At 37.5% G+C, this 16029-nt stretch overlaps 1 protein-coding gene across 1 annotated transcript; it reads left to right on the forward strand.

Moving 5' to 3' along the window:
- The first annotated feature begins 12862 nt into the window (after window positions 1-12862).
- Window positions 12863-15607, forward strand: LOC101023357 (olfactory receptor 2J1-like). The gene is given in 3 exon segments (XM_031666847.1): window positions 12863-14218; window positions 14220-14862; window positions 14864-15607. Coding segments are annotated over 3 exon segments (996 nt in total). The 5' UTR covers window positions 12863-14147; the 3' UTR covers window positions 15146-15607.
- The last annotated feature ends 422 nt before the right edge of the window (window positions 15608-16029 follow it).

A 16029-nucleotide genomic window follows, 5' to 3' on the forward strand; every position in this document is an offset into this window, starting at 1 on the left:
CTTTTGGGTATATACCCAGTAATAGGATTGCTGGGCCAAATGGTATTTTTGGCTCTAGATCCTTGAGGAATTGTCACACTGCCTTCCACAATGGTTGAACTAATTTACACTCCCACCTACTGTGTAAAAGTATTCCTATTTCTCCACAGCATTGCCAGCATCTGTTGTTTCCTGACTTTTTAATAATTACCATTCTAACTGGTGTGAGATGGTATCTCATTGTGGTTTTGATTTGCATTTCTCTAATGACCAGTGATGATGAGCTTTTCTTCATAGGTTTGTTGGTTGCATACATATCTTCTTTGGAGAAGTGTTTGTTCATATCCTTTGCCCACTTTTTGATGGGGTTTTTTCTTATAAATTTGTTTAAGTTCCTTGCAGATTCTGGATATTAGATCTTTGTCCGATAGATAGTTTGCAAAAATTTTCTCTCATTCTGTACGTTTACTGTTCACTGTGTTCAGCTGTGCAGAAGCTCTTTAGTTTAATTAGATCCTATTTGTTAATTATGGCTTTTCTTGCCATTGCTTTTGGTGTTTTAGTCATGAAGTCTTTGCCCATGCGTATGTCCTGAATGGTATTACCTAGGTTTTTATATAGAGTTTTTATGGTTTTGAGTTTTACATTTGTCTTTAATTCTGTTGATTTGGAGTGGAGAGCTCTGCAGATGTGTATTAGGTCCACTTGATCCAGAGCTGAGTTTGAGTCTTGAATATCCTTGTTAATTTTCTGTGTTGTTGATCTGTGTAATACTGACAGTGGGGAGTTAAAGTCTCCCATTATTAATGTGTGGGAGTCTAATTCTCTTTGTAGGTTTCTAAGAACTTGCTTTATGAATTGGGGTGCTCCTGTATTGGGTGCATATATATTTAGGATAGTTAGCCCACAGCCACCTCTTCCCCAGATGCTCTGTCCCAGGCAGATGGGGGTTTTGTCTGTAAGCCTCTCACTGGGGCTGTTACCTTTCTTTCAGAGATGCCCTGCCCAGTGAGGGGGAATCTAGAGAAGCAGTCTGGCCACAGCTGCTTTGCTGCACTGTGGTGAATTTGCCAGTCTGCATCTCCCAGACTCCTTAGAACTGTCAGGGGAAAACGCTTACTAAAGCATTAGTAATGGCAGATGCCACTACCCTACCAAGCTCAATTGTCCCAGGTTGACTTCAGACTGCTGTGCTGGCAGTGAGAATTTCAAGCCAGTGGTTCTTAGCTTGCTAGGCACCATGGGAGTGGGACCTGCTGAGCGAGACCACTTGACTCCCTGGCTTCAGCCTCCTTTCCAGGGGAGTAAATAGTTCTGTCTCGCTGGGGTTCCAGGCATCACTGGGGTAGGAAAAATATTCCTGCATCTAGCTCTGTGTCTGCCCAAACAGCCACCCAGTTTTGTGCTTGAAACCTAGGGCCCTGGTGGTGTAGGCATACGAGGGAATCTCCTGATCTGCAGATTGCAAAAACCATGGAAAAAGTGTAGTAACAGGCTGGCCAGCACTGTCCCTCATGGCTTACCCCAGTTCGGGGAGGGAGGTCCCCTGGCCTCTTGAACTTCTCAGGTGAAGCAACGCTCCACCCTTCTTCTGCTTGCCCTCCATGGTTTTGACCTTCTGTCTAACAAGTCCCAATGAGAGGAACAGGGTATCTCAGTTGGAAATGCAGAAATTACCTGCCTTCTGGATTAGTCTTGCTGGGAGCTGCAGACCAGAAGTGTTCCTATTTGGCCATCTTTGGCTGCATCTTTCTGTGTTTTTAAGAATGGTTTTCCCTATGAATTTTACCAAAAAAGTGTGCTCAGTGTAGTAGTTTACTAACTCTACTTTTGTTATACACTAGAAACCTCTTAATATCTACAAAAACTAGATGTTGAAAATTAGGACTCATTTGTCCACTTACATGCACTATATACACAGTACAGTAAAATAAAATGCAGACATAAGGGACAATGGTAAAGTATGCCTCACCGTAAACACACTGGTATTTTAATTACCCTCTGCACTTTCTGCTCCTCCTTCCTCCCTGAGCCAACAACATATAATAATGTGTACTGCTCAATGAGTGGTTTGATCCATTTCCCAAAGACAATATTTCATATGAATCAAAAGGATATCTACTAAGTGTTATTTACTACTTCTACTTTTAACATACTTTGTGCACTTCTAAAGACTACATGTTTCAAATAAGGACTTAAATTTGTCCACTATATACGCATGTAACAATGGTTATATCTGAAAGTGTCTTCTAAATAGGAACATTCTGATCTAAAATCGTTCATTCCTTCTAACTCCTCTCCACCACGAACCTAGTGGATATACGCATATGTGTCATTTAGAACTGATGTTATCATTTCACTTCCTAAAGTCCTTTTCAGAAGACAGCCTTTCTGTGAATTTCAACAAAGTGTACAAAAATAGTTAGTAAACTAACTCTCATAAATTGTCAACCTCTTTAATACCTAGAGACTAGATTAGATATTATAAAATTAGGACTCCTTCGTCCACTACATACACAATATATACAGTATAGCAAAGTTAAATGCGATGCATGTAACATATAGGTAATGGATTAAGCTGAAATTTTCTAGTAAACACTAGCAAAACACCTTTTGCAATATCTTCCTTCCAATCTCCCTCAATCTGATGAACATGTACAGAGAGTACACACTGTTCACAGAGGTGGTTCAACAATGCCAGTTCCAAACAGTATTTCTCATTAGTTTTAAAAGATATTTAAAAAAGTGTTATTCTACTACTTCTATTTTTAAATACACAAAGCACTTTCAAATATCTAGAAAGACTAGGTATTTCATATAACTTGTTCACCGTGTACACAGCACTGTTAAATAAAATTGCACACACATAACAACAGTTATAATCTGAGGTATCTTCTAAACATGACCATTTTGGCCTTGAAGTATTCCTTCCTTTCTTCTCTTTGCTTTTATTTCAGTAGACAAGTATATAGGCATGTGTCATGCTTTAGAAATTGTTGAACAAATTTATATCCAAAAGTTATTTACAGAAGACAAGGTTTCCTATGAATTTCAACACAAAGCGTACAAAACGTGCTAATTTTACTAAGTACTTTGTCATACATTGCCAACCTCTTTAACATCTAGAGACTAGATGTTGCAAAATTAGGACTCATTTGTTCATTATATATGCTATATACAGAGCAAAACACAATGCATAAAACATACAGTACTATATTGCTCACAAAGATGGCTTAACAATTCAATCTCCAAAATACAGTATTTCCTATGAATTTCAACAAAAAGACATTTACCAAGTGAAATTTTACTACCTCTACATTTAACATACATCGGCCCTTCTAAACATCTAAATAGACTAGAGGTTTCAGGTAAGAAGTTAATCTGTCCACTATGTACACTGCAGCCCTGAATAAACTGCATACATGTAACAATAGTTATAATTTGAAGGAGTCTTCCAAATGTGAACATTCTGGCCTAGAAATCTTTCCATCTGCATCAACCCAGTAGGCAAGAATGCTCAAGTTTTCAGAAGACAATCTTCCTTAGAAATTTAAAAACAAATATACAAAAATATTATTTTATTAACTCTACTTTTGTCATACACTGGCAACCTCTATAACATCTAGAAACACTAGATGTAAATTAGGACTTGTTTTCCTCTATATACACTTTATACACAGATAAGTAAAACAAAATGCACAAACATCAGATACAATGGTTAATATTGTCTCACTGTAAGTCCACTGGTGGCACAGAGCTCTCTGCACAGCCTCCTCCTCCTCTCCTGAACCAGTGCATAATACAATGCAAAGTACTCAACTGGTGGTTTGGCCATTCCCCCTAAAACAACGTTTCATACGAATTTTAACAAAAAGATATTTACAAAATGTGTTATTTTACTGCTTCTAGTTTAAACGTATGTCAGGCACTTCAGAACATCTAGAAAGACTAGACATTTCAAAAAAGTTTAGCATTGTCAACGATCTATACAGTAGTAGGGAATAAAATGCACACAAAACAATGGAAAGAATATGAGAAAGTCTTCTGAATATGACTAGTCTGGCACAGAACCTTCTTCTCTTTCTTCTCAGGTCTTCTTCATGTCCTCCAACCCACTGAACAAACGTGGATGGGTCTGTCATTCCTGGTATGGCTTCCAGGGGTGGTCCAACAATTCCATTTCAAAAAGCCATTTCCAGAAGACATCTATTTTCTATGATTTATTTTTGAACAACTGAGAATTTATAAGATGTATGATTTTCTAACTCTATCATACATCACAACCTTTTTCCATCTAGAAGGGCTAGATTTGGCAAATGTTTTCTATTTAAAAGTTGGGGGCGGAGGAAGTTGAGAGCCACTTTCTCATATTACACACGCAGGCCTTCTACAAACGGTGGTAATTAAATCTTCCCAAAGGGTAGCGGGCATCTCCAATGCGCCAAATGTGGCATGTTGTTCCACCACTTCTCTCTTCCCACCTCCAGGTCTGGTAGAGAAGGAAGACCAGTGGCCACATGGCCGCTATCCGTTGTTATCTGCGACACCACTCACCTTCCGGCCGTTAATGCCGTTGTCCCTTGTCATCAGGACTAGGTCGGTCTCGCCCGGTTGCGACAGAGCGGTTCAATCTGCCCGCGCCCTGGTGGCAGGCGACCCGCCTTCCCGCGCCCTGGTGGCAGGCGACCCGCCTTCCCGCGCCCTCCACACCCTAATGGCCTCCGTTGCGAGTTGAGGCGGTTGCCATGCTTCCCGGCCCGCCACGCCGGCCGCCACCCAAATGCGGTGCATCCTAGCGGCTCGGCAGGGGCTTAGTTTAGGCCCTGCAGGCCTGGGCCGGGAGACCTGGAGGCCGGCGGGGGCTGGGCTGGGAGAGGAGCTGCCATCAGTCACCGAGGTGGGGTAGGGAAGAGAGGTTCACGGCTGCTTCAGGCCTGGGCCCACGAGGGGAGCCACAGGGAGGGCGCCTGGAGCCTGCAGGGCAGAGGCTGTGGGAGGTCCTGAACCGCCAGCCCCTCCGCAGGCCCAGGGTCAGCGTGTCTCACCCGGGTCTCTGCCAGAGCTCCACATTGTGTCTATCCAATCCACCACTGATGGGCACCTAGGTTGGGTCTATGTCTCTGCTACTGTGAATAGTGCTGCCATGAACATGAGTGCCTGTGTCCTTTTGGTATAATGATATATTTTCCTTTGACTAAATAAGCGGTAATGGAATTGCTGGGTCCAGTGGTAGCTCTGTTTTTAGTTCTTCAAACTAAAATCTCCAAACTGCTTTCCACAGTGGCTGAACTAATGTTCATTCTCACTAACCGTGTATTAAGCGTTCGCGTTTCTCTTCAGCCTCTGCAATATCTGTTGTTTTTTGACTTTTAAATGACAGCCATTCTGACTGGTGTGAGATGGTATCTCACTGTGGTTTTGATTTGCATTTCTCTGATGATTAGTGATGATGAACAATTTTTTCATATGTTTATTGGTCACCTGTATGTCTTCTTTTGAGAAGTGTCTGTTCATCCTTTGTCATTTGTTAATTTTTTAATGGGGTTATGTTTTGTTTGTTGATTTAAGTTCCTTATAGATTCTGGATATTAGACCTTTGTTGTATGCATAGTTTGTGAATCTTTTCTCCCCTTCTGTAAGTTGTCTGTTTATTCTACTGCTAGTTTCTTTTGCTGTGCAGAAGTTCTTTAGTTTAATTTGTATTTATGGATAATAAAGATAACTAGCATTTGAGTTTGTATAAAGATATGATAGTAAGTATTGAGTTGAGATGAAGCAGCTAATGTCATAGAAGTTAGAAATAATATTTTGCCGCATTGTAAGCTCTATTTGACTTTTGACTTTGCGTAGTAGATATAGATAGCATGAAAGCCTTAATTTTTCACTTTTCTTGCTAGTAAGGTTATGTTTACTTAGAGTGACCATTTAAAGTAGTGTTTAACATAACATTACTGTTGAAAAACATACCATTACATGTCCACAAGCAAATTAACTGCGTATTTTAAACTGTATTTTACAATTTAGTACAAATATTTTAGACCTTAATCTTATCTTCAATTCACTGGTATTTTAAATTTTGCAATGAATATAAAGTTACTTTTTAGCTTACAGACTCCTGGTATTGTTATTTAAAATGCTTGCTACTATTGTAGGAAGGTTGAAGCCTTCATCTTTTTTTGAGTTAATATTTAAATTCTCATTACTTACTCTGATAGTCTCTAATTTAAAAAAGTAGTACACAGGCAATTAAACAAATCAGTATATGCATTCAAGAATTTAAAACAATTTTACACTTTGTCATCTTTGGGATTAAATTTTGGCCGGGTATTCACTTTCGATATATATGTATGAACAATTTAATTATGAAGTGAAATAGTTTTAAGTCTGATATATGATTCACCTGCATATAAATTAAAATGGCACACACAAAGACACTTTACTATGGGAACTGTATTGGAAGATTTATGAAATTTTAGGTAAAATTGAACCTAAAATTTTGTTGTTAGTGACTATAAGTAGCAATGCTTAATTTATTGTACTTGAGGAATAAATGTATTTAGGTTAGCTACGGTTGCTTTGGTTTAAATGTCTAAATCATGTCTTTATTTTAAAAATGCGTTTGTAATTTGTACTATCGATGGGGGGTATTATTGGACTGCAGAGGTCATTGGCAATGTGTGATTTGTGTTTCCTTATTTTATAGAATTATCTAATGTGATGTAACTAGTTTTTACAGGTAATATTTAGATTTTCTAATAATTGTACATTTGACAACCTACTAAAATGCTTCGCATTGGAAAAAAACTGAAGAACAATACGCAGATGCAGGCTGCCTGTAAAAGGCTCACTTTAACTTGAAGAACACAGATTGATTGAAAAAATTATTTCGTGCAAGTGGAAAGCAAAAGACAAGAGTAGCTGTACTTAGATGAACTTTAAGTCCAAAACTGTTAAAAGAGACAAAGGTCATTACATAATGATAAAAGGGTCAAATCATGAAAAGGACTTAACAATTGTAAATATATATGCACCTAATATAAGATAACCTCAACATATAAAGAAAGTATTAGTAGACCTGAAAAGAGATAGACTGCAATACAATAATAGCAGAGGATTTCAATACTTCACTTTCAACAGTGGACTTATCATCTAGACAAAAATCAATAAGGAAACACTGGACTTGACATACACTTTAGACCAAATGGACCTGACAGACATATATAGAACATTTCATCCAACAGCAACAGAATATTCATTCTTCTCAAGTGCAAATGGGACATTATCCAGGATCAAATATTAGGTAACAAAATAAGATTCAACAATTTTAAGAAGATTGGAAGATTGAAATCATATCTAGTATCTTTTCTGACCACAAAAGTATGAAAGTAGAAATGAATAGAAATAATAGGAGAAAGTTTGAAAATATTACAAACATGGAAATTAACCAACATGCTCTTGAATAAACAATGGGTTAATGAAGAAATCAAAATAGAAATTAAAAAATATCTTAAGACAGATGAAAATGAAAACACAATGTACCACAACTTGTGGGAGGCAACAAAAGAAGTTCTTAGCAGGAGGAAAGTTTATAGTAGTAAATGCCTATATTAAAAAAGAAGAAAGATCCCAAACAAACAACCTAATGTTACATTTCAAGAAACTAGAAAAAGAGAACAAACGAATCCCAAAGTTAGCAGAAGGAAGGAAATAACAAAGATCAGAGCAGAAATAAATAAGAGACTACAAAACAAAAGAACACATTCACAAAACAGTTTGGTTTTTGAAAAGACAAAAACAATTGACAAAACTTTAGTAGACCAACTAAGAGAAAAAGAAGACTCTAATAAAATAAGAAATGAAAGAGGAGACATTAAAATTGAAACTACAGAAGTACAAAAGATCATAAATAATACTGTGAACAGTTTAACACCAACAAATAAGATGACCTAGAAGAAATGGTTAGATTTCTAGAAACATAACAAGAATGAATCACGAAAAAATAGAAAATCTGAACAGACTAATGAGTAAGGAGGTTGAATCAGTGACAAAAGTCTCCTACCAAAGAAAAGCCCAGAACCTGATGGTTCATGGATTGGAGGAATTAATATTATTAAAATGTCTGTACTGTCGAAAGTGGTATACAGATTCAATGCAATTCCTATAAAAGTTCTAATGACCTTTTTGTTTCACAGAAATAGAAAAAGCAATTCAAAAATTCATATGGAATGACAAAAAATCTTAAGTGGCTAAAGCACTTTTGAGCAAAAAGAACAGAGCTGGAGGCATAACACTACCTGATTCAAAATATATTACAAAGTTATAGTATTCGAAACAGAAAAGTACTGGCATAACAACAGACACATGGACCAATGTAACATGATAGAGAGTCCAGACATAAACTCATGTATTTGTGATTAATTGATTTTTGCCAAAGATGCCAAGAATAAGCACACTATGGGGAAAGGACAGTTTCTTTAATAAATAATGCTGGGGAAATCGAATACCCACATACAGAAGAATGAAATTGAACCATTATCTCACACCATATGTGCAAAGTCCACTAAAAATGGTTTAAAGATTTAAATTCGAGACCTGAAAATGTAAAACTACTAGAAGAAAACATAGGGAAAAATGTCCTTGAAATTAATCTTGGCAATACTTTGTTGGTGATGATCTCAAAAGCTCGGGAAACCAAAGCAGAAGTAGCCAAACGGGATTACCTCAAACCAAAAGCTTCCCTACAACAAAGTAAATAACAGATTGAAGAGACAACCCATAGACTGGGAGAAAATATTTACAAATCATACATGGCTAATATCCAAAATATGTAAGAAATGCAAACAACTTGATTTGTTAGCAAGAAAACAAAGAACCCCATTTAAAACTGAGCAATGGACTTGAATGGACATCTTTCAAAAGACCAATAGCTATATACAAAAATTTTTCAATATCACTAGTCATCAGGGAAATGCAAATTAAAGCCACAAAGAGATATCACCTCATACCTGTTAGAATGACTATTATCAATAAACTAAAAGATAATAAGTACTGACAAGGATGTGGGGAATCCTTATATACTAATGGCAGGAATGTAAATTAATACAGGCATTATTGAAATCAGCATGGAGATTCCTCAAAAAATTAAAGATAGAATTACCATATAATCCAGCAATCACATTTCTGGGTACATAGCCAAAGAGATTGAAATTTGTATGTTAAAAATATGTTAGAGACCAGCCTGACCAATATGGTGAAACCCCATCTCTACTAAAAATACAAAAAAATCAGCAGGGTGTGGTTTGCACCTGTAGTCCCAGCTACTCAGGTGACTGAGACAGGATAATTGCTTGAACCTGGGAGGCGAAGTTTGCAGTGAACTGAGATTGTGCCACTGCACTCCAGCCTGGGCTACGGAGCGAGACTCTATCTCAAAAAAAAAAGGTCAGATTTTCCTCTAATTTCGTTTTAATGTCTCTCTTTGAAGAGTGGCTAGAAACTCTAGCCTGCCTCTGATGGGCTCCAGTGGAGGTGGTTGTGGTTGTGGATGTTTTCGGTGTTCTTTTCACGGAATACTTCCTTATCCTGATGGAGAGCTAATGCCTAATTATCCTATTTATGACCAGGTGTCCCTCTCACTGGAACTTGTTTTCACTGGCAGACACACTTGTGGCCCTTGCCTGACTAGTGTCCAGTTCATTCCTACCAAGATCACCACTCTCTAAGAGAGCCTTGTCCGGAAAAAATTATTAATTTCAGGTGTGTCAGTCAGGTGCAATGCCAAGAAGACACGTAAAAAAAAAAAAAAAAAAAAAAAAAAAAGGTAGAAGTAGTTTTATTACTTAAAGATTCCAGAGAGAAGAGGGCAACTTGCCTCACAGGCCTAATGGGAGAAAGGTCATCCCTTAGAGACGCGCATGCTCAACCAGTGGGTGGGTAGCAAGAGAGAGTGAGTGACAGCCGAGAAGGCCAAAGCCCTTATTGGGGTACACAGCATTACCCAAGCAGAGAGTAACTGATTGGTGGGTTTAGAGCAAGCAGGCCCGAGTTCTTGGGAGTCATGTTGTATTGAGAGGTGTTCACTACCACAAATCTGCGGTCCATGTGGGGTGTGGGGATCAGTGGGGTAAGTCAAGCAGGTTTTATCTAGGTGTCCCATAGGGAGGTGGAAACCAAGAGGCCAAATATCTGGATTGACCACCTTGAGAAACTGGGAGGAGAGGAGAACTCAAAATTGTGATAAGGGTGGCTAAGCCCTGCTTCTGGTATGAGAAATTTCAACTATAGATTGAAAATGAACGCTGAGGCAACATAAAATCATAAGAATTCACTACAGATATTTGCACTGTCATGTTCATTGTAGCATTTTTCACAATAGCTGAGATGTGGAAGGACCTTAAATGTCCATCAATGGATAAACAGATAAATATATAAAAGGGATATAATGCAATATATATATATGAACCACAGTATCTATATAAAATGGAATACTATTCAGCCTTAAAGAAAAAGGGAAATTCTGTCTTTACAACAACATTCATGAACCTCCAGGACATTATGTGAAGTGAAAGAAGCCAGGCACAGAAAGACAAATACCACATGATCTCACTCATATGTGGAATCAAAGCAAAACCTATACAGGTGAGAGTAGAAATGATAGCCACCAGGCAGGGGATGAGAAAGGGGATTTTAAATTGGCAGATTTTAAATGTGCTCACTATAAGAAAAATAAGTGAGGTGATGACTGCGTTAACTGGACTTAATCATTCCATACTGTACACACACACACACACACACACATATATATATCAACAGATCACATTGTACCTAATAAATATATAAAATTGTTATTTGTCAATTAAAATAATAAAAGACTGGAGTAATATTTAAGATTTTTTTCACCTGTTGCAGGAAAAATCTTGGAATTGAATTTAAAAAACAACTGGGAAGGCATAAATAATATAGGTCAGTCTCAAAGAGCACCTCATTAATAAGAAACAGTTTAGTCTTTATGTATTTTAGCTTTTCTGTTGAATGGCTCTCAAGTCTCTCCTTTTTTTCCAGTTGTCTTGTAAATTTGACCCTTAGCCCCATGGGAAACTGAAAAAATCAGACAGCTCAGTAAAACCTGTTCCTTTCTTGTAAATGTAACTCACAGCATCTTTTCCCATGTTTGTTGGTCATAAATTCACTATCATCTCAGTAAGACTATAACATCATGCTGAAGATATTTCTGTGAAGAGTTTTGTAACTGAGAACATCACACCAGGACAACTCCTTGAAGGGCATTAATTGCAACTTTGAGATTTATAATCCCAAAGGCCCCAGTCAATGAAAGAGTATCCCGTTATTCTTTTTGTGTCCCTAAAGATTGCATTTGCTCTGGGATAAAGGGTCCATCCCGTGATACCTTGAATGCCCTAAAGTATTCCCACATTCTGCTAAAAAGCAGATCTTTTGGAGAAACTCAGGCTGTCTTTTCTGTAGCAATGACAATCACAGTTAATTCCAGACTCTGTTGTCCATAGTTAGATTTAAAACATTGGCAAAAATGTTATAAGAAGGCAATTAGGTTGATGTTTTTAGGTTGTACAGCAACCAGAGAGCCCCTTCGTCAGTTTATACATGATGAGGTCATAGGTCAGGAGGAGAGTGACAGGAAACAGGGACAAGCACAGGAAGGTCAGTACTGAAAGAAGTTGGTGCACTTCTGGTATGTATTGTGCTTCCATATTTCAAAATTGCAGAAAGTGTAGATTTTAAATGTTCTTACTACAAAAATATGATGGATGTGAGGTGATGGATATATCAACTAGCTTAATATAATCATTCTGTAATGTATATATACATCAAAACATTACAATGTACTCCATAAATATATGCAATTATTACTGGTCAATGAAAAATTAAGAAAACAAACCAGATATAGTATAAAGGAATGGATGTGACACAAGTTGACAAAATGTCTCTTAATAATAACCCAAGGAAGAAGAGACACCAACCATCCATTTTCCTACAGTGCTCTAATTTTAGAAGAGAGAAGGTATTTTATTCCACAGCTCATAGAAGCTACATTTGATAGGGTCTTCATTTCCCTCTTTTCCACCAAGAAGAAAATCGAAGCTGCAAACTTTTCTCTACATGAGTTCTGGGTTTTTTTTGTCCCTTATTTCCTATCCCTTTTATCAACTCTGAGGAATGCTGAAAGATGAGTCATACAACAGATAGGTATCAGATTCCACTTTTTAATTACTGTAATAAGGAACGCAGGCAGCTGCAATAGAAAAGAAAATTAGGTCTACATCAGCAAAAGTATACACAGCATTTGAGTTCAAGTATCTTATGGCATATTACCTTTAATCCTAGGGAGATTTTAAAAAAATTCTTGGAATTTTCCCATGATTTCTCAAAAGGTTAATGCTCATTCCATTATCAACAATATGGAAAAATGTACAGTATCTTTGTACCTGTCTGGAGCATTTGCATAGATTTGGCCCGAGTTTAATGTTCCTAGCTCTCCAGCTGTAACTCGACCAACTAGGCAACTCCTTACATCTTTTTCAAGAGTCAAGATTACAATATTTGAGTATTAAAAGTTTTTCAAAACACTGAAGGTGAGTCGGGTGTAGATAAATTTGTCTTTTGCCTTATTATCATTATTATTTTTTTGAGACAGAGTCTTGCTCTGTCACCCAGGCTGGAGGGCAATGGTGCGATCTCAGCTCACTGCAACCTCCGTCTCCCAGGTTCAAGTGATTCTCCTGCCTCAGCTTCCAGAGTAGCTGGTATTACAGGTGTCCACCACCATGCCTGGCTAATTTTTGTATATTTTAGTAGAGACGGTGTTTCACCATGTTGGTCAGGCTGGTCTCGAACTCCTGACCTCAAGTGTTCCACCTGCCTCGGCCTCCCAAAATGCTGGGATTACAGGCATGAGCCACCACACCCAGCCTCTTTTGCCGAATTTATCAGAGAGTACAAGAGGAAGAGTTGGCTGTGGCAGGAGGGGAGCAGAAGGGGGATGGCAATGCTATTTAGGAATATTGAAATGCTGGGTTCCTATATTTTATTGCAAAAACTGTATCATAAAAGAGTGTTTATCTTTCTCATGCAAGATTGGTAGTGTGCAAGAGAAAATAAGCAACTGAAAATCAAACTATCAAAGCATATTTGAATTTCTTCTTTATTTTTTAAAAATAACTACAAGGTGAATTTTCTGGATTTTATACAATGCTCATGTATCTTTCTACTAATATTAATGTCTGTTCAGAAGCTCCATTAAAAATTGTAGAAACCCCAGAAAATACAAATTATAAATTGTGACTCAGAATTTAAAGTATAGTTCAGTTATTGGCCTAAAGCATATAAAATTTTGTAGAAACCATGTTTAAGTCTTCTTGTCCCTGTCAAACAATCCTGTTATACATTCTTTCAACTTCAAATACCACATTCAGACCTCCTCTTCACTGTTGTGCATCCAAACACTGTCCTTTTCTCTCTTACCAACCTATGTTTTTGTCAGACTCTGTAATCTTTATATCTTTCAGTAATATAGTCTCATTCACCTTTGGAAGCATTCTATCACCGATTACTCTATTTTGCTTTATTAATTGGCTTTGTGTATATTGTGAATTTTTATAAGTTGGTGTGTTTGTGCATATTCTGTTTAAACTTTCATTTGTGTATTATTTGTCTAGAAATAAACTGCTAGCATAAATAAATGGCAGTTAATTTTTTCTATAATCATTCAATTTATTTCTTTTCAGTTAATATTTTAAAGTGACTGCCTAATTGCTTTTTAATATGGGAAATTCCTATCTGTAAGTAAGATTATTAAGACTGCTGTTATTCCTTTCTCTGTAATTGCAAAATTGGAAATAGCCTGAAAATATAAAAATAATCAAATTAACTTTTTAAAGTAAAAAATTATTTTTCATAGTGATTGTGTTCCTGATTATAGAATATCATAGTCTTCATTAATCCAAATATTAACTCAGGGATGTATACAAAAGAACTCAGTAACTTGAGAAGCTATTGCTTGTATCCACAGCTGGATAAATATCTCAATGAAGCAGGTAAAGGGAACTGTATAAAAATTCTACTGACATTATGATGCATACTGTCTAGAAGTGGGATTTGTGCTCAGTCTGTTTGCAAGTGAGCAATTGACAATGCATGGACAGACTTTGAGTTTATGTGATTCTTTCTTTAGGTACAAGAAAAAAATGAATGATGATGGAAAAAAACATAAGTTCTGAAGACTTCTTTATTCTACTTGGATTTTCTAATTGGCCTCATCTGGAAGTAGTTCTGTTTGTGGTTATCTTGATCTTCTACCTAATGACACTGACAGGCAACCTGTTCATCATCATCCTGTCATACCTGGACTCCCATCTCCACACTCCCATGTACTTCTTCCTTTCAAACCTCTCATTTCTGGATATCTGCTACACCACCAGCTCTATCCCTCAGTTGCTGGTCAACCTCTGGGGCCCGGAAAAGACCATTTCTTATGCTGGTTGCATGGTTCAACTTTACTTTGTTCTCGCACTGGGAATTGCAGAGTGTGTCCTACTGGTGGTGATGTCCTATGACCGTTATGCAGCTGTGTGTAGACCTTTGCATTACACTGTCCTCATGCATCCTCGTTTCTGCGGCTTGTTGGCTGCGGCTTCTTGGGTAAGTGGTTTTACTACCTCAGCACTTCATTCCTCCTTTACTTTCTGGATATCTCTGTGTGGACATCGCCTAGTGGATCACTTCTTCTGTGAAGTTCCAGCACTTCTGCGTTTATCATGTGTTGACACCCATGCAAATGAGTTGATCCTCATGGTCATGAGCTCTATTTTTGTTCTTATACCTCTCCTCCTCATTCTCACTTCCTATGGGTGCTACTTGCCTGACTGTACTGAGCATGCAATCAACCACCGGGCTTCAGAAAGTGTTTAGGACATGTGGAGCCCATCTTATGGTTGTATCTCTCTTTTTCATTCCAGTCATGTGCATATATCTCCAGCCACCATCAGAAAATTCTCCTGATCAAGGCAAGTTCATTGCCCTCTTTTATACTGTTGTCACACCTAGTCTTAACCCTCTAATCTACACTCTCAGAAACAAGGATGTAAGAGGAGCAGTGAAGAGACTAATGGGGTGGGAGTGGGGGATGTGACAGGGAAATCATGTTGGCTGTTGTTGTTTTTCCTAGGGTCTCATCCATCTTGAAAGGTGGTTTCCCTGCTTCTTTGTGATTTATTTTTGTTCTAACAGCTCACAAAACATGGAATAGTTCAGTCTCACATTTGTTGCTTTTTTTATTATTTAGTTCTGAAATATTGTCTTGAGATAAAGTTTTTGATTAGAGCCACTTTGGTCTTTTACAATTCTATATTTTATTTCCATGACAATTGCAGACTGTGGTTTCAACATAAATAAATGTGTGTGTGAATAGTTATGAGGAGATTATTTCAAAAATGTTGGAAATATTTCTAACAGTGTGCTAAATTATGAATTGACTATTGATGTATACAGAAAGAGAAGGGCAATATTGCAAAGACTTAGGCTAAAAAAGTTTTTGGTGGACATTTGGGTTGATTCCAAGTCTTTGCTATTGTGAATATGCTGCAATAACATACGGTGTAATGTGTATCTTTATAGCAGAATGATTTTAATCCTTTGGGTATATACCCAGTAATGGGATGGTTGGTTACATGGTACATTCAGTTCGACCCTTATAGAATTCATAATTGCTTCCATAATGGTTGAACTAGTTTTACAAACCCCACCAACAGTGTAAAGCTGCCTTATTTCTCCATGTATCCTCTCCAGCACCTGTTGTTTCTGACTTTTAATGATTGCCATTCTAACTGGTGTGTGAGATGGTATCTCATTGTGGTTTTGATTTGCATTTCTCTGATGGCCAGTGATGATGAGCATTTTTCTCATGTGTCTGTTGGCTGCATGAATGTCTCTTTGAGAAATGTCTGTCTACATTCCTCTGGCCCACTTTTGATGGGGGTTGTTTTGTTTTCTTGTAAATTTGTTTGAGTTCTCGTG

Source organism: Papio anubis, chromosome 6 (genome assembly GCF_008728515.1).
Source record: "Papio anubis isolate 15944 chromosome 6, Panubis1.0, whole genome shotgun sequence".
In the NCBI taxonomy this organism is placed as follows: Eukaryota; Metazoa; Chordata; class Mammalia; order Primates; family Cercopithecidae; genus Papio; species Papio anubis.